This window comes from Colossoma macropomum, unplaced genomic scaffold (genome assembly GCF_904425465.1).
Source record: "Colossoma macropomum unplaced genomic scaffold, Colossoma_macropomum, whole genome shotgun sequence".
Classification (NCBI taxonomy): domain Eukaryota; kingdom Metazoa; phylum Chordata; class Actinopteri; order Characiformes; family Serrasalmidae; genus Colossoma; species Colossoma macropomum.
The window spans coordinates 159,721-186,403 of record NW_023494784.1 but is presented as its reverse complement, the minus strand read 5'-3'; the positions used below and the strand labels follow the sequence as shown (position 1 = coordinate 186,403).

At 37.8% G+C, this 26,683-nt stretch overlaps 2 protein-coding genes across 2 annotated transcripts in view; one reads left to right on the top strand and one right to left on the bottom strand.

Annotated features, from left to right (window-relative positions):
* The window catches only part of LOC118810985, a 28,889-nt gene extending 6,103 nt beyond the window's left edge, over positions 1-22,786 (bottom strand). Inside the window, exons 1-17 of the mRNA XM_036575171.1 lie at positions 22,744-22,786; positions 22,237-22,272; positions 17,670-17,717; positions 16,024-16,071; positions 15,710-15,923; positions 14,967-15,062; positions 14,778-14,852; positions 13,509-13,646; positions 11,772-11,825; positions 11,628-11,678; positions 9,678-9,731; positions 7,695-7,760; positions 7,558-7,611; positions 6,924-6,977; positions 1,274-1,327; positions 1,101-1,154; positions 205-258 (exon numbers count right to left, since the gene is read on the bottom strand). Coding sequence (XP_036431064.1) covers positions 205-258; positions 1,101-1,154; positions 1,274-1,327; positions 6,924-6,977; positions 7,558-7,611; positions 7,695-7,760; positions 9,678-9,731; positions 11,628-11,678; positions 11,772-11,825; positions 13,509-13,646; positions 14,778-14,852; positions 14,967-15,062; positions 15,710-15,923; positions 16,024-16,071; positions 17,670-17,717; positions 22,237-22,271 — 1,149 coding nt within the window. The 5' untranslated portion in view covers position 22,272; positions 22,744-22,786. The remainder of the gene's footprint in view (positions 1-204; positions 259-1,100; positions 1,155-1,273; positions 1,328-6,923; positions 6,978-7,557; positions 7,612-7,694; positions 7,761-9,677; positions 9,732-11,627; positions 11,679-11,771; positions 11,826-13,508; positions 13,647-14,777; positions 14,853-14,966; positions 15,063-15,709; positions 15,924-16,023; positions 16,072-17,669; positions 17,718-22,236; positions 22,273-22,743) is intronic.
* A 133-nt stretch (positions 22,787-22,919) lies between these two features.
* LOC118810962 (heat shock 70 kDa protein 12A-like) lies at positions 22,920-25,446 on the top strand. The gene is made up of 4 exons (XM_036575134.1): positions 22,920-23,240; positions 23,341-23,565; positions 23,679-23,853; positions 24,224-25,446. Exons 1-4 carry the CDS (start codon positions 22,962-22,964, stop codon positions 25,255-25,257), a joined length of 1,713 nt encoding a protein of 570 aa, XP_036431027.1. The 5' UTR covers positions 22,920-22,961; the 3' UTR covers positions 25,258-25,446.
* Positions 25,447-26,683: the final 1,237 nt, after the last annotated feature.

The following is a 26,683-nucleotide window of genomic DNA, read 5'->3' as shown; positions in this document are numbered from 1 at the left end:
GGTCCATCATGTCTGACATTTTAATAACATCATTTATTAAACCATTGACTTAACAATTAACAATGAACAAATCATACGTTTATCAGAAATTAAACATTTTCAATTGTTTATACTTAATATATAGTTGTGTTGGTGTTTTCCTGAACAAATATTACATCCATGGGTATAAACATTGCAATGTGCATGTTGTGATTGTGTACGTACCGAATCACTATTGTGTTTCTGAGGAGTTTGAGGTTGTTGCTGAGGAGCAGAAACCTAAAGATAGAAACAGTTTGAAAGTCACTCCTCAGCTTCAACTAATATATAATTTATAGTTGCATTTAATTTAAAACACACATTGGCCTGGTCATTAACTATTCAGTTTAATAAGCAATATTTAATATAAGGAATGATTTTAGAACTATGCAAATATGAAAAAGATTGTAATTATTAGGAGACAAGAAATTAAATTAGAGAAGTGTTTGTCTTTATCTTTGTGAGGATCAGGATTTGACTAAAAATAGAAGAAAATAATAGAACAAACAAAAAGACTTTGTTTATCTGTACACACTGTTTAACTTACGATCAAATATATAATTATTAACAATCTTAAGAACATCTTAAAGGGTTCTTTGCACGGTGAAAGTCTTCAGGTTGATGGAGAATGTGTTGTATATAGAACATGTTTGAAAGGGTTTCTGTATAGCACTGTATAGGCTTTTTTGCTATATATAATTACAAGCTTGTAACAACAGATGCACCCTTTACAAAAAGTTTCTACATAGAACCACATAAATCAGATAAATAAGAACAATTTCACCATGTAAAGAACCATTTTAGCAAGCAAATGGTTCTATATAGAACTATTGTTTTTACTAGATAACCCTTGAAGAACCATCTATTTATATTCCTGTCATGTCTGACTTTTTAATAACCTCATTTAATAAACCATTAACTGACCATTCATAGCTATGAACAAATTGTTAGTTCATCAGAATTTAAACATTTGCAAATGTTTATTAGTAGCAGTTCATATATTTGATGTTGGTGTTTTCTGTTCTAATATAACAGACACACTTATAAACGCTGCAGTGTGCACATTGTAATTGTGTACATACCAGACTATGTTTGCGTTTTTGGGGAGTCAGAACTTGTAGCGGAGGAGCAGAAACCTAAAGATAGAAACAGTTTTAAAATCTCTCATCAGCTTCAACAAATATATACAAGGAATTATTTTAGAGCAATGCAAATATGAAAAAGATTGTAAGCAAGAAAGAAGAAATTAAATTACCATTAGAGAAGTGTTTATGTCCTCTTCTTTCAATTTGCCAAAATCAGGCTTTGTCTAAACATAGAAAAATGAATAGAAAAAAAACCTTTTGATTTTGAAATTGCTGTGATGAGATTTGATTCATTAGTAGATAGTGTCCATCTTAAAAGCAGAACTTTTAGCTGTAGTGGCTGCTGCTGCTGAGCAACCAAGTCTTTAGGAAAAAAATAAATCTGTGTATATATACACAACAGCAGCTAGAAACCTCAACTTAGTGGATGGAAAATCTTCGAGTGTTCAGTAGATGTAATAGTAAACTGAATCTCAGGTCTCCACCCCAGGTTTACCAAGTTTACCAAATGCCTCTGCTATTGATACTCCTGCAGAATTTTTGACAAACCTTCTGGATTGGTTTGGTTCTCGTAGAGACCCTTGGTAAATACAAGCATGTAAAGGTAGTGAGGACATTAAGAACAGTGAGCAGAAGATGGACCTTTATGTCTGGTGGAGGAGGAAGAGGACCACGATCTGTCCCGTTACCATCATGGGTCAGAGTGCTGAGTTGGTAGAAACCTACAAATATCTGGGTGTCCTGCTGGACAACAAACTGCACTGGAGGGCCAACACAGAGGCTGTGTACAAGAAAGGGGATGAGCAGTCTCTACTTTCTGACTTTGGTCCTTTAATTTGTGCACCAAGATGTTGGAGATCTTCTACCAGTCTGTTGTTGCAGGTGCTGTCTTCTTTGCCGCAGTCTGCTGTGGAGGCAGCATCAGAGGAGGGGATGCTGATGCTGTCTCCACAGCAGACTGCTGCAAAAAAGCTCAACAAACTGAGCAGGAAGGCTGATTCTGTCTTGGGCTGCTCACTGAATGGTTTTGAGATGGTGGTTGAAAAGAGCTCAACAAACTGCACTCCACTCATATTACTATGCACTGCGACTTTGTTTACATGGCCATAAATATGGAGTGTCTAGAGGAGTCCAACTGTCCTGAGTCAGTGGGAGATCACATGACTCTTCTCCTATGGCCATCTACCAATGAACATTCATTCAAATGTTTCTCCAAGTCAGAATTCTAAGTTGTCACACCTTTTTATCATTCTTTTTCATTAGTTGGATTTTAATTGGCTTTTTTTAGTTGGATTTTACTTGGCTGTTAACAGGCAGGAGACTGTGCGCCCGGAGGCCACCTCCATTGTTGTTGGGGACTTCAACAAAGCAAACTTTAGGGAAGTCACTCCAAAGTACTTCCAATACGTCTCATGCAGCACATGAAGATCATGCATGCTGGACCACTGCTACTCCTGCTTCTGTAAGGCATACAAAGCCCTCCTCCAACCTCCGTTTGGCAAATCGGATAAATCTCTCCATCCTGCTCCTGCCCACCTATAGGCAGAAGCTGAAAAGGGCACCACCCACCTTCAGGGAGGTCCACCACTGGTCGGACCAATCGGATTCAGTGTTTCAGGACTGTTTTGATGACAGACTGGGAGATGTTCTGCGAGGCGTCAAACATTAACATTGATGAATATGCAGACTCAGTTACCGGGTTCATCAGAAAGAGTATAGAGGATGTTGTGCCCACAAAAACAGTTTATGTTTACCCCAATCAGAAACCATGACTTAACTGTGAGGTCCGTGCTGCTCCAAATGCGCGTACCGCTGCTTTTAAATCAGGAAACACGGATGAGTATAAAAAAGCCAGCTATGCTCTCTGAAGGCCATAAGAGCAGCCAAACGCGAGTACAAGTGGGGTCACAGTTCAACACCACCAACACGAGGAGCCTGTGGGAGGGGCTAAACAAATTAACGGACTTAACGGAGGAAAACTCATTCTGTGAATAACATCAGTGCTGCGCTTCCAGATGAACTGAATGTTTTCTACGCCTGTTTCGAGGTAAATCACACCGCGCACGTGGAAAGAGTCCCCGCCCCCGCTACCGCCGAGTCCACAGCCCCCTCCGTCTCTGTGACCGACGTGTGCAGTGCCTTCAAGCGCGTTAACATCCGCAAGGCAGCCAGGCCTGATGGGATCCCTGCACGCGCTCTCAAAGCCTGTCATTAGCTGGCAGAAGTTTTTACAGACATTTTTAACCTCTCTCTCTCTCTCACTGTCAGTTGTTCCCGTGTGCTTCAAACTGGCCACCATTATGCCAGTTCCAAAGTCAGCCAGGGTTAATATTCTAAATGGCTGGTGCCCATTTGCTCTGACCTCCACCATAAGCAAGTGCTTTGAGAAGTTGGTCAGAAACTTTATCTGCTCCTCACTACCTGCCACTCTGGACCCACTGCAGTTTGCTTACAGACAGAACAGATCCACTGGTGACACAATAGCCCTGCCCTCTCCCATCTGGACAAAAAGAACACACACGTGAGAATTGCTGTTTGTGGACTGCAGCTCAGCATTCAACACCATTGTGCCCTCAAGGCTCGACATTAAGCTTCAGGATCTGGGTTTGAAAAGTTCTCTGTGCAGCTGGATCCTGAACTTCCTGACAGGCCGACGCCAGGTGGTAAAGATGCGCAACATCACCTCCTCCTCGCTGACCCTTAACACCAGAGCTCCTCAGGGCTGTGTGCTCAGCCCTCTCTTGTACTCCCTGTACACCCACGACTGCTCAGCGAGACACAGCTCCAATGTCATCATCAAATTTGCAGATGACACCACAATTGTTGGACTGATCTCCAATGACAACAAGGAGGCCTACAGAAAGTACACTCTGGTGCCAGGAGAACAAACTCTCTCTCACTGTTGACATGACCAAGGAGCTCATAGTGGACTTCAGGAAGCAGGAGAGAGTGCATACCCCCATCACCGTCAACGGAGCCACTGTAGAGAGGGTCAGCAGCTTCAAGTTCCTCCGTGTTCACATCACAGAGGAACTGACATGGAACGAACACACCACACCGGTGGTAAAAAGACACAACAGTGCCTCTTCCACCTCAGGCAGCTGAAGAGGTTTGACATGAACCCCCACATCCTCAGAACATTCTACACATGTACCGTGGAGAGCATTCTAACAGGTTCCATAACCTCCTGGTATGGAAACTGCACTGCCATTGAGCGGAAAGCTCTGCAGAGGGTGGTGCGGACAGCCCAGCACATCACCGGGGTCCAGCTCCCAAACCTCCTGGATTTATACATCAGCCGCTGCCTGAGGAAGACCAGGAGGATTCTAAAGGACTCCACCCACCCAGGCCACTGTCTGTTCTCACAGCTGCCGAGCAGGAGGAGGTAGAGAAGCAAAATTTCCAGAACCAGCCGGTTCCGAGACATTTTCTTCCCCCGGGCCATCAGACTGCTGAACAGCCAGTAGTGCTGGTGTATTGGCCTATGGGCCCGTCACTGCACCTCTAAGTCATCATTTCCATGGACAATCTACACCTCATCCACATCTCATAAGACTCACTCTGATACTCTGCACCTTCAATCTAGCAAATCTGTACTTGCACATATAGACTGACATCTTGTACATCTATCCATATCTTATATAATCTGGAAGATTTCTATACCAATATCCTATCCTCTGTGTTCCTGCATCTCATTTATTATCTACCTCAGACTCACTGCACATACGGAATGTGTACAACAGTAGATTTCATAGTTTTATTTCATAACATATTACTGTACAACTGTACATTGGAATAGTGCAATACTATTGTATATTGTATATGTGTATATTCAGAGTCAGTGAATATATATTTCTTTTTCATCTTAGATATTTGCATATTTTGTTGTATTTAAATTCTATAAGGGGCTATGGATCTAAGATTTTCACCCACTTTCCACCTGTGTAAATGTGATGTGACAATAAACGTGATTTTTTCAGCATATTTGGAGAAATGGATATCAAGCATTTATTTAAACAGTGTTGATAGATAAAAGTGATATGATCTAACAAGAAGCACTTGGAAATAACATTTTGTCATCCTTTATATTACTGAAATAAGTAGTAATGCAATATGTGGAAAAATTAAGTACATTCCTACAGATATCACTACTTAAAATGTGTCAAATGGAAAAAAAACTCGATCAAGTGCTAATGATTAGAACACTGCTACAGAATGTCTTGGAGGAAACTGTCTTTTTTAAACCTCATATCTAGTCTGGTTTGCTCTTTGTTATTGGAGTGTGTGGTATCACCATGCCTAGATCAAAAGAGCTCTTGAGACCTTTAGAAAGAACGTTTTAGATGCCTATGAGTCTGGAATGAGGTTTAAGAAGATAACCACAACATTATAAATGAATCATTCCACTGTCTGGAAGATCTTCAACAAGTGGAGAAGATTTACCACCACTGCCAACTTGATTCTTCGAATTTTGCAGTCATGAATCAGTTGATCCATGCAAATAGAGAAAATTATACGCTTGGCCTCTCAGGTGTTCTGTCCATTTTTCAAGCCTTCATAAATGACATGCTAAGAGACATCATAGGCAAGTTTCTAATTGCAGACATAGATGACATCTTCATGTACTCTTCTGACCTTTATTCTCACATTTAAATAGGTTAATTCTGTTTTGAAACACCTTCTTGAGAATAACACTCAAGAAACATTGAAGAAGGCAGCGCAGTAGCCATGCAGCAGCCTCTCCCGGTCTGACAAATGGTGTTTTTTTGTGTTATTAGTTTAAGTTGCAAGTTGTTTTTTGTCGCAAGTACATGGAAACCACCATGGCTTCTGTTTACCAGCTCACAAGGGCCTGTTTGCAGCTGAGTGTCCTCAACGTTGCCTGACAGGGGGCTGGGGAGGGCCCGCCAAAAGTGCTGTGAGAGGAGGCAAAAGCAGGGAGGGAGGGCTGGGTTCCATACCTACTCTCCAATGTCTGCTCACTGGACAATAAACTGGACTACATCAAACTCCAGCGGACTACCTAGCGAGAGGTCAGAGACTGCTATGTTTTGGTTTTTACTGAACCATGGCTTAGCGACAGCATTCCCGATGCCAGCATTCAGCTGCTGTCAGGCACTCTGCGAGCTGTATGGAGCCATCAGTGAACTGCAGAACATGCATCCAGATGGACTGTTTGTCGCTGGTGACTTTAATCATGCAGATCTAAGATCAGTGCTCATCCCTTGGAGGAGTATACAGCATCAGTGATGGGCTATATCTGCAAGTGCATTGATGATGTTACCGTCTCCAAGACCAGCACCACACACAACAATCAGAAGCTGTGGATGACTGCTGAGGTGTGCATGCTGCTGAAGGTCCATGACTCAGCCTTTAGAGCAGATGACAAGGTAGGGATCCCTCAGCATCTCAGTGGAAAGCTGAGCTTGCTGGGCATGAACACTTTCCTGACTCCCTCTGGCCCTTTTGGTTCCCAGAACCTTCTGAGTTAACACATGACTGTGACATCACTGCAATCCACTTATCACCCAATTTACTAATCTGTGTTAGTTCATAAATTTGAAAAGTTATAAACCTTTGAATCTTTTTAAGAGTGCACATGTCAAAAAAGGAACACATTTCATGGGATGTGCTTACTTCTTCACATGACTGTCTTTCAAGTCTGACTTTATAATATCTTCCTTTAAAAACTATTAACTTACTATTAATAGCTATGAACAAATCATTAAATTGTTTTGATATTTGATACAAGGAATGATATTAGAACAATGCAAATGTGAAAAAAGACTGTAAGCATTATAAATGAAGAAATTAAATCACCACTGGAGGATTGTTGATATCCTCTTCTTTCTCATTGTAAAAGTCAGGCTTTGCCTAAAGAAAAATAAACAGAACAAACAAAAAGTCTTTGAAATTGCTGTGCAAAGATTTGACTCATTTGTAGATAGTGTCCACCTAAAAAGCAGGATTTTTAGCTATAATGGCTGCTGCTGAGCAACAAGACTTTAGAAAAGAAAATCTGTATAAATATTCAACAGCAGCTAGAAACCTCCTCTTAGTGGATGCAGTAATGCATGGAAAAATTCTCATAAAGGATCTGACGTGGACTGAACACCCACACAGGGGGTGAAGAAAGCACTACAGCACCTGTTCTACTTCAGGTGGCTGAGGAGGTTTGGCATGAACCCCCACATCCTCAGAACATTTTACACATGTACTGTAGAGAGCATTTTAACAGGTGTCAGCACCACCTGGTATGGGAACTGCAAATCCATGAAAATGATCTAATCCATGACTCAAAAACTCTGATAGGATCCAAACTGTGTTTTGTGAGCCATTGCACACCTAGATTACATTAATTATGGATACATACACTGTAGGAAACATTGTACCAGCATCACAAAGTGTGTGTGTGTGTGTGTGTGTGTGTGTGTGTGTGTGTGTGTGCGCATACCGGGACTCTCCTCTGTCTCTGATAAGTTGGCGTTTGTGTTTCAGCAGCAGGAACCTTAAATTCAAAACAGTTTGAAAGTCAGACAATGTTCCACTGCATTACAATTAAGCAACTTACAGGTTTATATATTTACTTACAGGAAGTGATGTCACCCTTGGAGCTTCATTTACATCCTCTTCTCTCTCTTTGTGAGGTTCAGGTCCCTGCCGAGGTTAAGGTTGGTGTAGATTTAGTATTTTACACAAAGATAGTAACAAAAACATATCATCCAGGTTCTAGATATAAACCTAGATATAGTGTTTTCTGAAAAGGGCCATCCACTCAAGAATATCAAGAACTGTAGTTGTTCTGCATAGAGGAGTGATCCAAGATCCCTCGACAAGTGCTCTCCAACCATGTTAAGCATTACAGAAAGCAGCTCAGTGCTGTTATTCTCACCTGATGGGGTAATATTCCAATATTAATATTAAAAAAATGTAGATGCCAATTTTTCTTTATATGTTTTTATTGTCTTAGTAAAGAAACCTTTTTTCAGTTCCAGTTAAACATATAAACATATGCAGCTTACTCATTTGTTTAAATCTGGATTGTCAGTCATTCTGTGTGATTGATTCAATGTATTGTTGATATTTTTTTCATGAAGCATGCCAATAATTTTGGAGCTGACTGTATTATGTATGTAATTTTATATGTGATTCATATATACACATACATATACATGTGATTAAAGATCTTCATTACATCAGTAAATGTTTAAAGTTTTTAAGTTAAAGAGTGTGCTGTCAAGCCTCCTGCTGAGGGGGTCTCCTCCATTGGTTCCCTTTCAACTGCTGGCTCACTTGGGTCAATGGACTGTCTGGAAAACTCCAGTTCCCATGATTCAGTGAGAGATCATAACTCCTCTATCATCACCAGCAACCAACTGACATTCATTTCAGTGCTCTACCTCACCTTCTGAGTCTACACACCTGTTTTCCATTACTAGTAATTAGTTTGTATAAAAGTCCAGGCTTTAGTTTAGTGCTTTGTGAAGTATTGCCAATAAGGCAAGTCCTATGTCCCATATCGAATCCATTGACCTGTTTGAAGTTCTCCAGTCTGGTTTTAGAAAGAATCACAGCATTGAAACTGCGCTTGTTAGGGTGGTGAATGATCTCTTAATAGCAGCTGATAAGGGTTTGTTGAATTTGCTTGTTCTATTAGACCTTACTGCCACTTTTGATACAGTATGCCATAGCCTACTACTATATTGGCTTCAAAATTTGATTGACATATCTGGTACTGCACTTGCCTGATTTCAGTCATATCTAGCAGACAGGCAGCAGTTTGTCTCTATTGGAGGTAACAGATCTGACTCGTGCTCCCTGTCATGTGGTGTCCCTCAGGGGTCAGTTCTTGGCCCTTTGCTCTTTATATTGTACATGCTCCCCCTTGGTGACATCATCAGGCGAAATGGATTGCAGTTTCATTGTTTTGTGGACGATGTGCAGATCTATATATATACACTAAACCATCTCACAGTTTACCACCCTCAGTGCTGATTAATTGTTTAGCTGATGTTAGGACATGAATGACTGAGAACTTCCTGAGTCTGAATAGTAATAAGTCAGAGGCCATATTAATTAATGGGAGTGATTTTTGACTCCACTCTGTCTTTTGAGCCCCATATCAAGGACACTTGTAAGGCAGCCTTTTTCCATCTGAAAAGCACTGCTAGGATTTGCCCTTTTCTCTTTTTTCTGCTGCTGAGACTGTTATCCATGCTTTTGTAACATCTAGAATTGACTCCTGTGATGCTGTGCTATATGGACTCACTGCTGGTGTTCTGAATAGGCTGCAGTATGTGCAAAATTCAGCTGCTAGGGTTTTAACCCACACTAAATCCTGGGAGCACATCAGTCCAACTCTGAAACAGCTTCATTAGCTCCCAGTTCAGTATCACGTTCAATACAAATTGCTTGTGCTGGTTTTTAAATCTTTGAATGGCCTTGCCACCTTTCCAGCTGGCTTTGGGTAAACCAGAACTGATTTTTTTGTAAATTATGTGTATTGCTTTTACATGTTTCTATAATCATGTTTCATAATTCAAATATTCCAAACAGGAAAGCTGGAAATGTCACCTTTTGAAGAACACCTGTATCCTCTTCTTTCTCTTTAACAAGTTCAGGTTTCACCTAAACATAAAAACTGACAATAAACATCTGGAAGAAAACAGGACACAGTCATCTCATATTAATAAATAATAATCCTAGCTCATTGCTAACAGGTGTATAAATCACACCACCCTGCATGGAACTGTTAGAGAACACCAGCTCAACCAGTCAGTTCATCTAATTTCTGTCTTGCTGTCATGTTTCACCATCTGTCAGTCTGACGGATGAATCTCGGATGGGTGAATGCAGGAGAACGCTGTAAAGGGCTGTTTTTCATGGTTTAGTCCTTTAGTATATTGGAAATTTTAAATTTACAGCATACAATGAAGTTTTACAGAATTTTGGGGAGTGAGCTCCATATGGAAAAGGTTTGAGCTGGTTATGGGAGAACTTGATGGGCCTGCACTGAACCCTGACCTCAATCCTGTCCAACTCCTTTAGGACGAACTGAAACACTGATCGTGAGTCAAAATGTATCATCCAACATCAGTATTTCTTTAAGGTATTTAATAATTGCTGGGTATTAGTTTCTCAATCGTTACAATGAAGAGTTTAAAGATTTACCTAACTTTCAAAACAAAATAGTTTATTACCAAGCTGAGTTACCCTGAGTATTATACTCAAACTGAGTGTTATAAAGTCAACTCCAGAATTATTGGCACTGCAACTCTGGCCTTGTAAACCGTGCACCTGCGGTCCTGGGGAGCACAGGTAATGAGTGGAATCACACCTCTTTAAATTTCACGCTTCACCTAAACAATAAAAACTGAATTTTAAGTTCTGGAAGAAAGCAGGATGTAGTCATGTCATTTAAAAATAAATAAATAAATAAATAAATAATAATAACAATAATAATAATAATAATAATAATAATTTTAAAAGTTTCTATCCTTTTCATTTTAACAGTAACCCTCGTCCACTCTGACTCTTCATTTCCTCTCAGAAGGAATATCTAACTTCATCTTAAGGGTTGTTCTGCTACTGTATCAGCTGATGTGGACTTTATTATATAGATGATTCTATGATCTGGTTCCATTTATAAAGAAAACAAACGACTGACTGAAAAGACAAAAAAATAGTAATAGTAAATGTACACCAACAAAAATAAATAAGATTAAAAAAAATTAAATGGTAAATAAGATAAATACAAAACTTCAAGATAAATCAGATTAACAAATCAAAACAATCACATTAAACTAGTAGGAACATTAGTTCTAAAATTAAAAAAAAAACAACTCTTATCAAATCAAATCTTATATGAGCTCCAAATGTAGCAATTTTAAAATCCAGGTTAAAATATTTCTCTGTTTTTGTGCCTGTAACGAGCTCTAAAACTTGCACTTTCGCATTTTTACTGCATTTTCTAATTTTAATAACGCTTAAGCACTTTGTGTTTAATTTTTTTTTTTAAGTTTGTATTCTGCTTTTATGTACTCTGCACTTCCTTTTAATTATCTGTTTTATTATTATTGTTTTTTTAAGCTCATCACACTCCATATATTAACACTCCATTTATTAACATACACTTGAACTGTTTAATTCTGATACACTGAGAGTTGGACACATTAATGCAAATTTCTGGTAGTGCCTTAATGGAATTTGGAGTATTATATTAGCACCGCCCTGCAATGGACTGGCGACCCGTCCAGGGTGTATCCTGCCTTCCGCCCAATGACAGCTGGGATAGGCTCCAGCACCCCACCGTGACCCAGAAGGATAAGCGGTTTAGATGATGGATGGATGGATGGATATATTAGCACCAGGCTAATGATGTCATAAAAGCTGTACACGCACATTTAATGCTTATAATGGCAAATATTCAGGAAAGTTGTATTTTGTCATTTGTATATTGTTGTTTACAGAGTTATTCAGTAAAGATTTGAACTTAATCCTTGAACTTGAACTTAATGTACGTACTATTTCTCTGTTTCCATGAGGAATCTGAGCTCCAGCCTGAGCAGCAGAACTCTAAAAGAAAAAACAGATTAAAAATCACACAAAATATTAATATCTGGGATCTAAGATTCAGAAGCATCTGAATAGGAAAACAGAAAATGTCACCTTTCGAAGAGTATCTGTTTCCTCATCTCTCTCTATAACAGGACAAAACTTCCCCTAAATATTAAAAAAAAAAGTATTACTGTGTTATTTTAATTAAAAGTTCAAAGTGATGAGAGCAATAAGCTTGTAGAAAAGCAGGAAATAACCTTTGCATTATATTTATTTTACATCAAAATTACAACTGCTTTAGATAATGAGAGAAAAAAAAAAACATTTACCCACTTCAAAAATTATTTGGGTTATAAAACATAAATACAAACAAATACAAATAAAGCACCATCACTGCCTGTTGTAACTAATGTTGGAACACCACAAGGATGTGTAAGTTCTCCAGGAACCAAATCATTTTATTTTGAAATATTCAGATGATTCTGTATTGTTAGCTTTGTTCATGGATAATGATGATATTGATCTATTTCAGCAGGGTGTTGATGGGCTAGTAGATTGGTGCAATCAGAATGATCGTATTATTAATACAAACAGGACAGAGGATGTTGTTTTTGGTCTCTCCCCTGATTCATATCCACCTCCTCTGAGAACATATAGTGGTGTACTATATCTATAGGGTGTACATATAGATGCAACACTATCATGGATTATATTGATCATGTCTGCATTAAGGTACAGCAATTTATTTATTTTCTCCATAAGTTAAGATTGTTTGGGGTTAATTGTCAGATTTTATTCTTGTTTTATATTACAGTGATCCAGAGTGTGATGCAATACTGTGCGGCATCATGGAATAGTTGTCTCTCTATGAAATTAAAGACAGGTTTGTTTAGACTGATACAAATCTGTGCCAAGGTTGTAGGTCAGCCTCTGGATGAAGGTTTTATAATGACCTGGAGGAAAAGTATGGAAAGAGTAACTTGTGGTATTTTGTCTAATCCATTTCATGTGCTGCATGGTGAATATATTTTGCCTTCAAATAGACATTTTAGAGTACCAAAGTTTAGGAATCCCTTCATCCCTCAGTTAATTGTGATACCTGATGAAATAAGTGAACTGTTTACAGGTAGTAACTCACAGATATTGGGTTGTAGAGCGTATAAGGTATCAGGAATCAGGTAATGGCGTAAAGTGTATTGTTGTGGTTTGTGGTTTGTAATTTTTCTGTTTGTCTGATTGTTTGTCATCTTTCCCTCCCCTACCCCTTATTCAGCCATGGAGCTGCAATGATGCAAGAAAATTTTCAGAGAAATCTGACAATAAAATGTATTGTATCGTATGTATCACTGGATGCTTTTTCTTTATTTCTCCACTCTGAGTAACTATAGAGATGCTGTGAAAATCCCTGGAGATCAGCAGTTATAGATGTAGTCCTTTCGGGACCAACAATCATACCAAAGTCATGCTAATGGTTGACGTGAACACTTCCTGAAGCTGCTCCCTGAGTCTGCATTATTCTATACACTACACTGCAGCTACACAATTGGGTGATGAAATAATTGCATGAATGAGTGGGTGCACAGGTGTTCCTAATGAAGTGCTTGGTGAGCATATACAAACATACCTACAGTAACGCTTAAAAATAGGAAAAGTACAAAAAGACTAATCACTGCAGACTTACAGATTATATAACACCTATAACATATTTACACATGATCAGTTACACATAAAAGGAACAAACAGTACAATATTAAACATAACAGTACTGTATAAATGATGTGATGAAATTCAGGTCCTGTTAATACGTCTATTTTGTAGTTTGTAATTTTTGAACATAGATGTCTTTACGGTCTTTATCGGAGGGAACGGTCCTTGAACACAGCTGTCCCAGTCCAGCAGGAGAGGTGGATTGTGTAAAGCCATCAAACAGCCAGTCTTGTAGCAATCATGAATCATCGAGTACAAAGCCTCAGGAACGTCCTGCAACTGTTCAAATGGTCTCTCAACGTTTTTGAAAATATTTATAGTTGTAATGATACAACAAAAATACATAGCTGAAAGTTCATGTCTGTGATTGCAATATTTTATAGTTTCAGATTCATGTTCATTATTGGGTATTTAATGTTAGTTATACACTGCCTCAACTCCCCTCTGCCTTACTCCTCACTGACTCCGCCCTGACTCTGCCCTGACTCCATACTGAACCCTCCCTGACTCTACCATGACTCTATTCTGGCTCCACACTGACTCTGTCCTGACTTTTCTCTGACTAAACCATGACTCCATTCAGACAGCACCATGACTCCAGCTTGACTCCACTATAATTCTGCTCTGACTCCATCTCTGACTCGACCTTGACTCTATTCTGATTCCAGTCTGACTCCACCCTGTCTTCACTGTAACTCCACTATGACTCCACCCTGACTCTGCTCCGACTCCACCATGTACTCCACCAAGACTCTACGATGACTCCTCTCTGACTCCACTCCATCTCCACTCTGACTCCACCCTGACTAGCTGCCTAACTGTTGTTCTGTTTTGCGATGTTTATGGATTTGTTTTTTCATGTCTGTGTGCTGTGGTGACTGATTGTTGGATTGGCCTAAATAAAGTGAATATATTCAGCCTCAAATTGACTATAATCATAAATCATATAAACAAAAGAGTTTACAGGACTATGAAAAGTACAGATCAGGTGAAGGATTAAAAATAATAAAAAAAAATCTAATTATACTGAAGGTATAGTGAAACACAGTAAAGACTGTGCAGTAATAAAAACATTAAGAAATGAATAGTTCACCAAACTGAAAACTTCTTATAAAAAGGCTAAAAGGAAAATAATATTAACACTAAAGACGCTACAGGATTTTAATAAAGAAAATATAGATGCACTGTAGACTATAAATATTCCAACAACAATGTTTAAATAAAAAAAAAAAAACATTTAAAATATTCCCTTAAAAGTAAAATGGTCTGTTCTGAATTATCTTGATCTGAGTGTCTGAAATGTAAAAAAAAAAAAAATCAGTAAAAAACCTACACAGACCTTTCAAATCCATGCATGTATACTGTGTGTGTATAAGGTGTATAATGTGTGTATAATGTATGTGAAGGTACCTTGTCCCTGTTGTAGAGTTCCTTCTTTTCCTCATAGATCGCCAACTGAAGATTTTGGATGGCCAAATCAAAGTACTGTGTTGCATTAAAAAGAAACAAGACAATATTTTAAAATGTATATATTATATATAATTTATTTCAGTAAGACTATTAATTATTTTTTAGTTATTAAATATCACAATGTTGTACCTTAGAGTTATTGGAAGGATCTTGGCTGCTCGGTGTGAGGCGCAACATTGTGCCCGTGATGTTCTGAATGTCATGCTGTGATTTTCTCAGAACAGCCTTAAAGAAGAAGATTTAATATTTAACCTGATTTTAACCTATTGTGATATAAACTCAGTCTGTTCTACAGTTTCTCATTAGGCTGAATGAATAACCGACTCTAAATGTAGGTATTGTGATATAAACTCAGTCTGTTCTACAGTTTCTCATTAGGCTGAATGAATAACCGACTCTAAATGTAGGTATTGTGATATAAACTGAGTCTGTTTTACAGTTTCTCATTAGGCTGAATGAATATCTGACTCTAAATGTAGGTATTGTGATATAAACTGAGTCTGTTTTACAGTTTCTCATTAGGCTGAATGAATATCTGACTCTAAATGTAGGTATTGTGATATAAACTCAGTCTGTTCTACAGTTTCTCATTAGGCTGAATGAATATCTGACTCTAAATGTAGGTATTGTGATATAAACTCAGTCTGTTCTACAGTTTCTCCTTAGGCTGAATGAATAACTGACTCTAAATGTAGGTATTGTGATATAAACTCAGTCTGTTCTACAGTTTCTCCTTAGGCTGAGTGAATAACTGACTCTAAATGTAGGTATTGTGATATAAACTGAGTCGTGGTCTCATTAGGTTGAAGCTCTGTAATGTTTGTCCAGTCCTACAACAGCAGTTACAAAAGAGTGTATTTGCATATTCTCACCTGGATCACGTCCTCTGCCTTCTTCCTGTTCTCTTTTATTTTTTCTTTGGTCATTTCAGGTCCTCCTGTCTTTAGCTGCCGCAGAAGTTTCGCCCATTGATTCTTGCTTAATTTCTCATACATATGTTTCAGTTCAGATTCTCTGCAGGGGTTAGTGAGGTCTTCAGACAAAACCCCACTACTTCCTAATGTCAGGTCCACTACTTTCCCCATTCTTGGGAAAAGTGAAAAACACAAAAATACATTTTTGTCAGAAGGTTTTATGTTAATATCTGAATTGTTATATATGTAGATAAAATGATCCACCACCATACCTTTCTTTGAAGTTGTGCAATTCATTTTGTCTGTCCTGTAGTTGTGTCCTGTTTAATTTAAGTCCTAAATTAATTACAGAATCATGTAGTATTCTTACAATATTACTTGTTTTTAATCACAGGGATCAATTTGTTGTATCATTAGATCAGTGCAAGTATAGGTTCAGTTTAGCACATCAACTACACCACAGTCTTTCTTATATCTTATAGACCTTATGATGAGAACTGGATTTTTTGAAACAACCCATTCTATTATGTTGTCATAAAATCCCAGTCTTGACTCCACCAAACATTGCTGGAATGTGAAAGGCATCACACCATCACTGAAAAACAATGTCTAAAGGCGAATGAAAGAGAGGGATGCGGTCATCAACTCAAAATAATTTAAACACATTATCTCAGTGGTAGCATGATGTCATATGAAGCAGAAGCTGAAAACAATGAGGAAATTACCTTTAAATAGGTGAAAAACAATGGTCACAAAATGTGATATTGATAACTGAATCTTGAACACAGATGGTACAGATTCATGAAGATTCAGGATATCATCTCTTTAAGGGTTTACAAGACTGTAGTGTCCACAATGTGACCACTAGAGGGCATTAGATGCTTTATATTGATGTTTTATAATAGTTGGACTATTGTTTGTGATTGTCATTGCCTGCTTTGACTCATCATGGATCTGATTTGTTTTAATCTTTGTTTAAAGTTGCTTTGTGTTCATCATTCCTTTAAATTCAAGTTAACTGCTCAGTCCTGTGATTCTATTCAGTCTGTTTATAATTTATAGCAGAGTTTATTAATCCCAAGCTGTACAGCGTACACTAATCTCAGCCTTATCGTATCTGATCCAGCTCATCAACTGATTATTATCTCAGTCAGGTGAACAAACGCTGCACTAAGGTAAGTCTGTAATAACCTTTCTTTTGTCCAAAATAGCCAGCAAAACCAAGAAAACAGTGTTTTATCCTCCATGTTGCTACAGTATCTGAGGATCTGTTCACACTTGGCAGGTTTGGTTCTATTAAAACAAACTCTGGTGTGACTGTTCTGTTTGTGCAGTTCATTAGAGCACTGGTGCACCAAAGTGGACCAGGAACCCAGCAGGTCAGTCTCATTCTCCTAGCTAATAAACTCAAAGACATCTAAACAGGCCAAAACACAGAATGAACAGTTGTCTCCACTCTGCAAATCAGTTTCCGCTGAAATGAATTCCTGACATGTGTACATGTTTATAATCTCTACATGAGCTCTGAATCAGTAGTTATAGAGAGACTGAGAAACATTATAAAAAAACCTTATGCATACATATCACCACATACATCATTTATCTAATATGTTTCACCTTTTATAGCACCAGCAAGACGCTGTGGGCTCAGGAGAAGTAAATCTATCTGTCAGAAACTGGCATCATAACATGTTTACATTGACTGTTACTATTCACACCTGCAAGCTTTGTGTGTTCTTAATGAGCTTAGAAAGTTCACCCTGGGATACGGACATTGTAAACATCACTGAGGTTCGGCTTCTCTTTATAATAATATAGCATTTTATTCGAAGCAGTAATTAACATCCATTCACATTTTTAATTTTGGTTAAACACAGATTGGATTAATTTTGTTCTGATTAACTTAAGAATTTCTTACCTTAATTTGTTGATTTCCAGTTTGAGGTTTCCATTCTCTTGTCTTAGTCTGATAAAATCAATAGAATCACAAAAAAGTGATGTGGTAAATTTTTTGTTACTGAATTTTCTTACATTAAATCTTCAATTTCTTTACTGTGATTCTCATTCTCAAATCTAAGTAAAAATTTAAAAAATAGAAATAGGAATTTTAAGATGTCTCATAAAAAATATTTGCATTACCAGTTAAAATTTGTATAAATTGTAATGATATTCTTGTTTGTGAAGGTTTACAGATTTAGAATTCTTTTTGCTCTTTGTTTATGTGCTGTAGAATTTTGAAATTTGTGTTTACATTTCCAAGCATTCATAAAAATGTATTTAAAAAATAAACAAACATTGCAGACATACAAACTGTTTCAAAATATACTGCTTACTACTGATCAGAGAAAACATGGATTACTGTAATATTATTATATCGAATGAATACAGCAACTTAAAATAATCTCGGGTCAGACTTTAACTGTGGACAAAGATCTATCATAGGATTTGATAATTACATACACAGAACCACAAGTGATAACTTTAATAGAGTCATTTATTGATAAGGTGTATAAGCACTAAATGATTAGTGCTTATACACCTCATGGTGTGAAAGGTTATGAAAAGTATATAGGCAGTAAATATTAGTTTAGCAGTTATGCAGTGAAAACTGGAGACATTAAGTTCACAGAACAAACATACTGTAATTAGCTGAGACTTGAACAATTAACAATTTTGTGAAATTTGGGCAGCATGCAGAATGAAGATGAACACTTACATAATAAATAACCCAAGTTTAGATACACAGAGCCAAACAGTAAGACTGAATCACATGAAATAATAGTGTGGGTGAGTCTTGCGACCTGTCGCCTGTTCGTGTGGGCTGGAGAGCTGCCTGTTCACATGGGCTGGAGATGGGTCTGTAGGCCAAAGGCGGGGCTGCTAAAGACGTGAACCTTGGGGACGCTGCATCTGACCAGACCAGGATTGTGAGGCAAGCTTCCTGCTGGCTTGCAATGGTTGGCTGGTGAAGTCAGGACGCTGCCTTACAAGGGGGCCGCTGAAGCAGACTCTTTTGGTGGATTTCAATCAGCACTGGTGCATTTGATTCTTAAACTATGTTCGCAGAGTTCATGTTGACCTAACGTTGCCAATCAGACATCAAAATGAACTGAAGAAACTAGATGCGCTATTCAACATGTAAACACAGTCTATCAGTTCACGACACTTCAAGATTACAGAGTGAATGAAAAAAAACAGACTGAACAAAAACATGACAAAATTTAAGATCTGCAGAACTGAAGTGCAAAAGAAAAAGAGAGAGCTTCTTCTTATGTCTTGATTACATGCTCATTGTCTCTCCCTCTCTCTCTGTCCGACCCAAACTCTCTCCACCGACTGACTTCCTGTGTTTCCAGTTATAAACTGGAACTTGAACTTAAACTGGAAAGTGGGGAAAAGGTTTTCATGCTCAATTTCAAATGAATATGCAGTTTCTTTTCTGCTGGCTGCTCAAGCTTCATCACACAATAACTTTCGATATAGGTGTGGTTACCATTTGAGTAAAAGAACAAAAGTATGCAGTTAAATTATGTTTAAGTGAAAAAGAATTTGAATAGTGGATTAAAATCATGGTTGAGTTCAGGATCTAGTTACCCTTAATGTCCTCCTGCAGATATTTATGATCAACTTTACTATGCTTAAAGTGCATAGATTGTACTTCTAAAAAACTTTAAAATCTTCAAAAATCTCTAAAACTTAAAAACTAAAATGTCTCCAGACCTGTAGGTCATAGGAGGATTGTTCTGAGGTATAATTTGGATAATGTTGCCTAAGGTGAGAGCAGAAGGGTTTGGGATAGTGCACTTAAGGACAGGGCCATAAACTTTATTAGTGGGTTTCCTCCAGATGTCTTGATTCCTGGAATTTTACTTTGTCCAAAAAGTTCTAATCACACAATAACTTTAGATATAACTGTGGTTACCATTTAGAAATAGAAAAAAATAGCCAAGTGTAATACACTAGTCATATACTTAATGGAGATACCAAAATTAGAGCTATTTGTATATTAAATATTGTATATTATTACTAATATATATTGTATATTATTGTATATTGTATACTAATGTATATTGTATATTATTACTATTTGCAGAAATACTATTTTTCATTAAATATTTGAGCAGGACAGATTTTCTGCAGTCTGAATGGAGAAAATCTACATGAACTCTGACATTTCAAATCTGATTAAATTCAATCTTATTCCATATATGTATATATATATATATATATATATATATATATATATATATATATATATATATATATAAGTTTAATAAAACCAGTTCAATTGCTTGTTACTGCCAGTTTTTTTTTTCTTTTTTTTGGAGTGTATAAATCAGATTTTAAAAAAATCAATTTGCCCTTTAGTGTGAACAAATTACAGATGTTTTAGTGTCCCACAGCCACACTTAGATCACATGTCTGAACAACATAAATTCAGCGAGTTTCAGAAAAAAAATAAAAATGTTCAGAACAGTGTGGGAATACATCTGAATAGATTGAGGTAAAGATTGATATATTACTTACAATAAGCAGAGATTTTGTTACGCTACATGAAGTAGTCTTTACATAGTGCTTCCATTAAGCAAAACCTAACCATTACCCAACCTTACCCAAATCTAACCCTTATCCTGACCCTAATACTGACACTGAGCCAACCCCACAATCCCACAGGACTCCATTCAAAGAGTACTAAAAAGTCCAAGCAAGGCAATTCAGAAGTACCAAAGTGTCCAGAGGACACAGGCCAAGTCCTAGGGCAAGGTCTGGGGTCAGGGGGTCATATCGGGTTGAAACTCAATGTGTGAGGTCAGGGAAAAGTGCCGCATGACACACAGAAGCGAGCAGATCCCTAAGTGTTAGGGAACAGGAAGCAGCTTTTAGTAAGGGCCTAGCGACCAGCACTGATGAGCTTGGCTTGTCAACCTGTATCTCTAGTGGACACTGCAGTGCCTAGCATTAGCCTGTCCTCTTCAACTGTCAGGACCCTCCATCAAAGATCTATTGCCATGACTCCCAGAAACCTTTGGTATGTGGGGCCTTTATTAAGGTTGTTTAAAGGGGTCAACCCAGAGTTTAACTGGCTTTTCCTCTACCTTAGGATAAACCCGAGGTTTCACATCCCTTATGTCTCTGCCAGTTTCTTGTTGTCAACTTATATTTGTGGTTTTATTAGTCTTTTATCCTTCAGTTTTGCTTTTGTTTCTCACTGTTTTGTTCACATTTCTCACTATTAGATTTATGATTGGAGGTCATTGGTTTTCTCTGTATTTGAGTTCTAATTGCTCTAGGTATTGCTTATGGTCATGGGGCTGGAGGTTGGGGAACTGGCCCTGTGACCAGAAGGTTGCCTGTTCTATCTCCTCAGCTGACAGTACATGACTGATGTGTCCTTGAGCAAGGCACCTAACCCCCCACTGCTCCCCGGGTGCTGCAGATAGGGCTGCCCACTGCTCCCGGCAAGTGTGCTCACCGCCTCATGGTGTGTGTGTTCACTAGTGTGTATGTGGTGTTTCACTTCACGAATGGGTTAAAATGCGGAGGCAAAATTTCCCCACTGTGAGACTAATAAGGGTCACTTAACCTATCTTATGTTTTGTTGACTATATTGCACTTTAGTGTTTAATTCTATGTTCCAAGTCTCCATTATTATTAACAAAGTGAATAACTAGATGGTACCAGTTAGTTGAGTTTGTACCAGTTAATTGTTTCTTTATTTCGTTCATTCCATTAGAAATGTGTCTAGGGGGGTAATTTTCTCACCATGTTCTACAGTTTGAGCTCCCTTTTTCATGGTCAGAGAAGCCATGATGTAGCACGAATTGGGTTACTGTAAGAACAGTATTGGTTTAAGGTAAAGGGAAATCATATCATGTGTAAACTTGCGCACAGTTAGAGGAAATAAACTGGAATAGCCAACAGTTCTTTTTATAGCACAAATAAAAAAAAAAAAAATCTTTTAAAGTGGCATCTTGACCCACTATCGGGGCAATGTGGAAATTTCACAAATTGTTATCGATCAAAGTACAACAGAATTTGGGCTAATTTGCAGAGACAAATGACAGCAAAATAGAGACACCCAATGTCAATTTGTTTTGAAATTAGTTATCATAAGCCATCACATTCAACATCTACTAATTGATTAAACTTCAATATCTTGTTAGTGATAAATGGTTTTTAGATGTGGACATTATAGTGATGTTCACTTCAGCTAAATTTTGCCTTCATATAGGTAACAGTCATTGCTAGCATGCAATGCTAATTCCAGCTGATCACTCCAATGAAGAATTGCATCTTTAGTTTATGGCATAATATCAAAGCATGATTACTAAACATGATAACTCAGTTTGTAGAATGAAAGACACAAGTTATGTAACATACACTCATTCTGTAAACTGGTATATAAATTACACTAGGAATTTTACCAACTGGTTTTGCCTTTACATGTCTATAAAGCAGTTATTAGTCTATTAAGCGGTTATTACCTCTCAGTGGTGATGTAGTCATACCGATGTGCCATGCTGAGACAAAGAAGGAAACAACTGTTTAGTAAGTGAAATAATTTCAGTATTGAAGATAATCAGTTTAGACACACATTTAAATGCTCATAGCCAGAGAAACATACCACAGTGTGCAGACAATAGATATGCAGCATTCAATTTAAAAATAGTCTGAAGAAACTGCAGCTTCACAAAATATCACTATTTTTCCAAACTGCATATAATTACTGTAATAATATATTCTAGAAACAGTAAATAAAACAGAAATATTTTTTATTTGATTAGATGCTTGGTTATAAATAATCATCTGTTGTCTTTGTTTTGCTAATTAGAGTTCAAAATTCTTTTTAGAAATCCAGATGTGCATCATCATTTCACATTCTCTCATTAGCCTATTAGTTTTAAAGAAAGGTTGTATGTTTTCATGTTTGTATATAAATATAATAATCTAATAAATTAATGTAAACGAGAGCAATAATCTTAAATCCTTACCTGAGGAGAGTTTCAGGCTGAAAAGGCAAGGACTGGAAAGATTGGTGAAGGAATGAAGGCACCACTCGTCCTTTTATACCCAGGGAACGCCTAGTTTTGCTGTGGGCTGAACTGAGAGAAGTGAAAGTAAACTCTGTTCTTATAAAAGTGAGCTTGTTTCTTTTTCCCCCACTGACGGCTCTGAATCCTGACAGGAACGTTTCTCTGCTGTTAGAGAAATGGAAGATTCGTTAGTTTATATCGCTATAGATTTTGGCACAGCGTTTACCGGTTACTGCTTCAAGCTTGTAGAATCAAAACAGATTCGTCGGCCTAAATGGGGTGAAGAGTACGGTCTGAACACTCCAAAGACACCTACCTGCATTTTGTTTGATGAAGATGGAAATTTTCTGAAGTTTGGCTATGATGCCGTCATGGCGTACACCAGACAGACACGGAGAAATGAAGCAAAGAAGCTTCTCCTCTTCGACAACTTCAAAATGGAGCTTTTTGGCAAGGTAGGATTTATTTAGATAAGTAATGTTTTTGTTGTTTTTGTCTTATTTATAACTAAATGAGCAGGTGCTGATCTACACAGATTCTGTATTTATTTCTCAGGTGTTGCACAGAGACTTTATGATGACTGCCAAAAATGGGAAAAAAATGAGAGCTATGAAAGTGTTCTCTGAGAGCCTGAAATTCATGAAAGATCACGCCCTGGATATGATTGGAAAGCACACAGCTGGAGTAAAGTACTCTGCCTCTGATGCTACGTGGGTTTTGACAGTTCCAGCCATTTGGAGTGCAGCAGCTAAACAGTTCATGAGAGAAGCAGCTACAGAGGTGAGTGTGATGACATAATGTAACACTTAATATTAAAACTACTGTGATTTTGGCTATTGTGACCAGCATTACCCCAGATTATGAAGAATAATGTGTGAAATGTTTGTGTTTAGGCTGGTCTCGTGTCCGAATTTGACCCTGAAAGACTGATTGTAGCTCTGGAACCAGAAGCTGCATCTGTGTGGTGTAAACAGCTCCCAAAAGAAGGTTTTATGGAAGGAGATCCTACAGAAGCAGAGACAATAGAACAAGTTCCAGGAACACAGTACATGGTGGTGGACTGTGGAGGTAGATACCAAACTGTTTAAGTCACTTTTTCATGTAATTTATCACATAACAAGCCTAGATTTCATTTGTTGTAATCAAAACTGAACATGTTTCTCTATGTTCTGCTAAAAATACATTCTCTCTCTCTCTCTCAGTTATTCATTCAACCTAATGAGAAACTGTGGAACAGACTCACTTTATTTCACAATACCTACACTGGCCTTTTGTGGATAAGACTGGACATCCCTTATCTAAATAAACTAAAGTGTTCTTCATGTTCTGTCTCTCTTATAGTGAAGTATTGTAGGTTACACTACTGTGCCCAAAAGTGGTTTTGCCTTTTGCCTTTGATTTGATTTGAGAGTTTGACTCTTTGTTTTTCCCCTTTTAGGTGGAACCATTGACATCACAGTGCATGAGGTGGTGGAGGGGGGTCGTCTAAAGGAGCTGCACAGGGTATCTGGAAATAACATGGGGGGACAGACAGTGGACAAGAACTTCAAATCATTGATCAGAGAGATCTTCTCTGAAAAAGTGTTTGATGAATTTGTGGAAAACCATCCCAGTGAGCTGCAGCGGTTGATGTATGATTTTTCTATATGTAAACGTTATGATGGAGACGTGTTGGTGCAGTGTCCATTTAGTTTACAACAGATAGCCAGCAAAGAAGATGACATAGAAGCCTACTTTAGCAGAGACAATGATGTTGACTGGGAAAGTGGACAAATACTGCTGTCAGGGGCAAAGCTGAGAGCTCTACATGAGGATAGTATCAGGGGCATAGTAAGTCAGGTGAAAGAAATATTGAAAAACCCCACACTGAACATCCAATACATCTTCTTAGTTGGAGGCTTTGCCCTGAGTCCTTACGTGAACAGGTTTGTCAAGGAGAAGTTTGGGTCGAAGTGTAAGGTGCTCTGCCCTGTAGATGCTCAGATGGCCGTTGTGAATGGAGCTGTTATGTTTGGCATGATGCCAAATGTGGTGGAATCACGTATCAGTGTTTTCACTTATGGGATCGCAGTTGTGCACTTGTTTGATGAGTCCAAACACAAGGGCAAGAGCAAATATGTCAGTAAGGATGGAGTTCATTACTGTTCAGTTTGCTTCTACTGCCTAGTGAAGAAGGATGAGTCAGTTCTTCTTGATGAAGTCAGACGGTACACATTTAAGCCACTTGAGATAGACCAAAAAGAAATGCTCTTCAGTTTTTACTGCACTGAGAAGGAAATCGCTGAGTTTATAGATGAGGAGGGAATGATGAAGATTGGATCTTTAGCAGTGTCAATACCAAAGATCTCACAGGGCAGGAATCGTTCAGTAGTCCTTGAAATCAAGTTTGGTTTAACTGAGATGAAGGCAACTGCTATAGACGTTGTTTCTGGTGAGACCACTTCAGTTAAACTGGACTTCATGTCCAAGTAATTAATTTGATTCAGAAATGTGAAGCACTTGTTTTACACTTTGTACTATTAAAGTATATCAAATTATTTCCAGAAATTGAAACTGACCAACTAACCATGCATTCAGCACTGACTGTGTAAAATATGATTAAATTATATAGTGATTATTAACAAACCAATAAACTGGTTGGAGGGTTCCTAATTTGTTACACATTTGCGTGCAAGTAACTTACTATCTCTATGCATATATGCAGCACTGTTTGTTGTTTGTTCTGGTTTCACAGCTGCATGTATGAAAAATAAATATGAAGACATTGTTTTGTGCTGAACATTTATACATTTTTATTACCTTGTTCTGATCATGTATCGCAGTGTAAGCTCTTCAGACAGCAGCATCTTCAGGAATTCAATATTTCATTTTGTCAATATACTTAAGACGTCACATCTTCAGAGAAGACAACAATAAAAAATAATAATAAAAAAAAAAAAACATTTACAGGACACTCCATTATATGTATCAGACACCATGCTTCATAACACTCACATAATCTAAAATGTTAAACATATTTTTAAAATTACATTTGCATTGCAGTAGAGAATCGGGCATTTTCAGGAATTAATTTACTAATTTAGAGTAGTGGCTAAAGTTTGATAAATTTCTCACATTTTATAATGAAAACCATTGAAGACAAAAACTGAATTATATCGTTACCAAAAAAAAAAAATCTACTTGTTGATGGGGTATCACTTCCCAGCCTGTAGCCCCAGGTTACATTTCTAGTGTGCACTGTATATATTTGTATAGTTTATTTTCTCTACTGGAGACTTGGCCTTGCTGTCCAGGGAAGTTTCATTTCTTAAATCAGAAGTACTTCTTTTGAATGCTGAATTTACAATAAATAATCAGAAAAATGAAGACACAAGGTAAATGTGGTTGTATTAACTTAGTTATTCTCAAAATACCCAATGGAGGGGAAACAATATATTCCAAAATTCAAAGCATCATTACAGTTGTGAAATACCAGAAGGGTAAACCCATTTCAAAATACAGTGTTACTCTCATTTATTTTTGACATGTTACTGAGAGTCTGTTGAGTGTTTGTTTTATCTAAAAGGACCACTGTCATCTAAAACAAACCCTGAGAAGACTCAAAAGTGGAACCTGTCCTCTTCTGGTCGACACCGGATATCAAACAGATGTAAAGTGGAACAGGCTCACCTGCATGTTTTTAACATAATGCTTTTGGGTCCCAAGGGCACTTCCTCAGAAAGCTGTGATCCACATTGTCTGAGATGTGGGAGACAATGGCTCCAGAGTTAATCTCCATGCAAACTGGCTCTTTGTCTTCTTGTATTCTTTCTGCAGCTCCTGAACTGTAAATTGATGTGAAACAGCACTCACCTGCATGATGACAACCTTGCTGTAATAAGTGCTGTTTTAGTCCTGT

What these genes read in the sequence shown, in the direction of transcription:
- LOC118810962 (XM_036575134.1), top strand. Translation starts at nt 22,962, where the DNA reads ATGGAAGATTCGTTAGTTTATATCGCTATAGATTTTGGCACAGCGTTT. An exon ending in AAATGGAGCTTTTTGGCAAG is followed by an intron (nt 23,241 to 23,340) that starts GTAGGATTTATT and finishes TTTATTTCTCAG; the next exon opens with GTGTTGCACAGAGACTTTAT. An exon ending in TGAGAGAAGCAGCTACAGAG is followed by an intron (nt 23,566 to 23,678) that starts GTGAGTGTGATG and finishes GTTTGTGTTTAG; the next exon opens with GCTGGTCTCGTGTCCGAATT.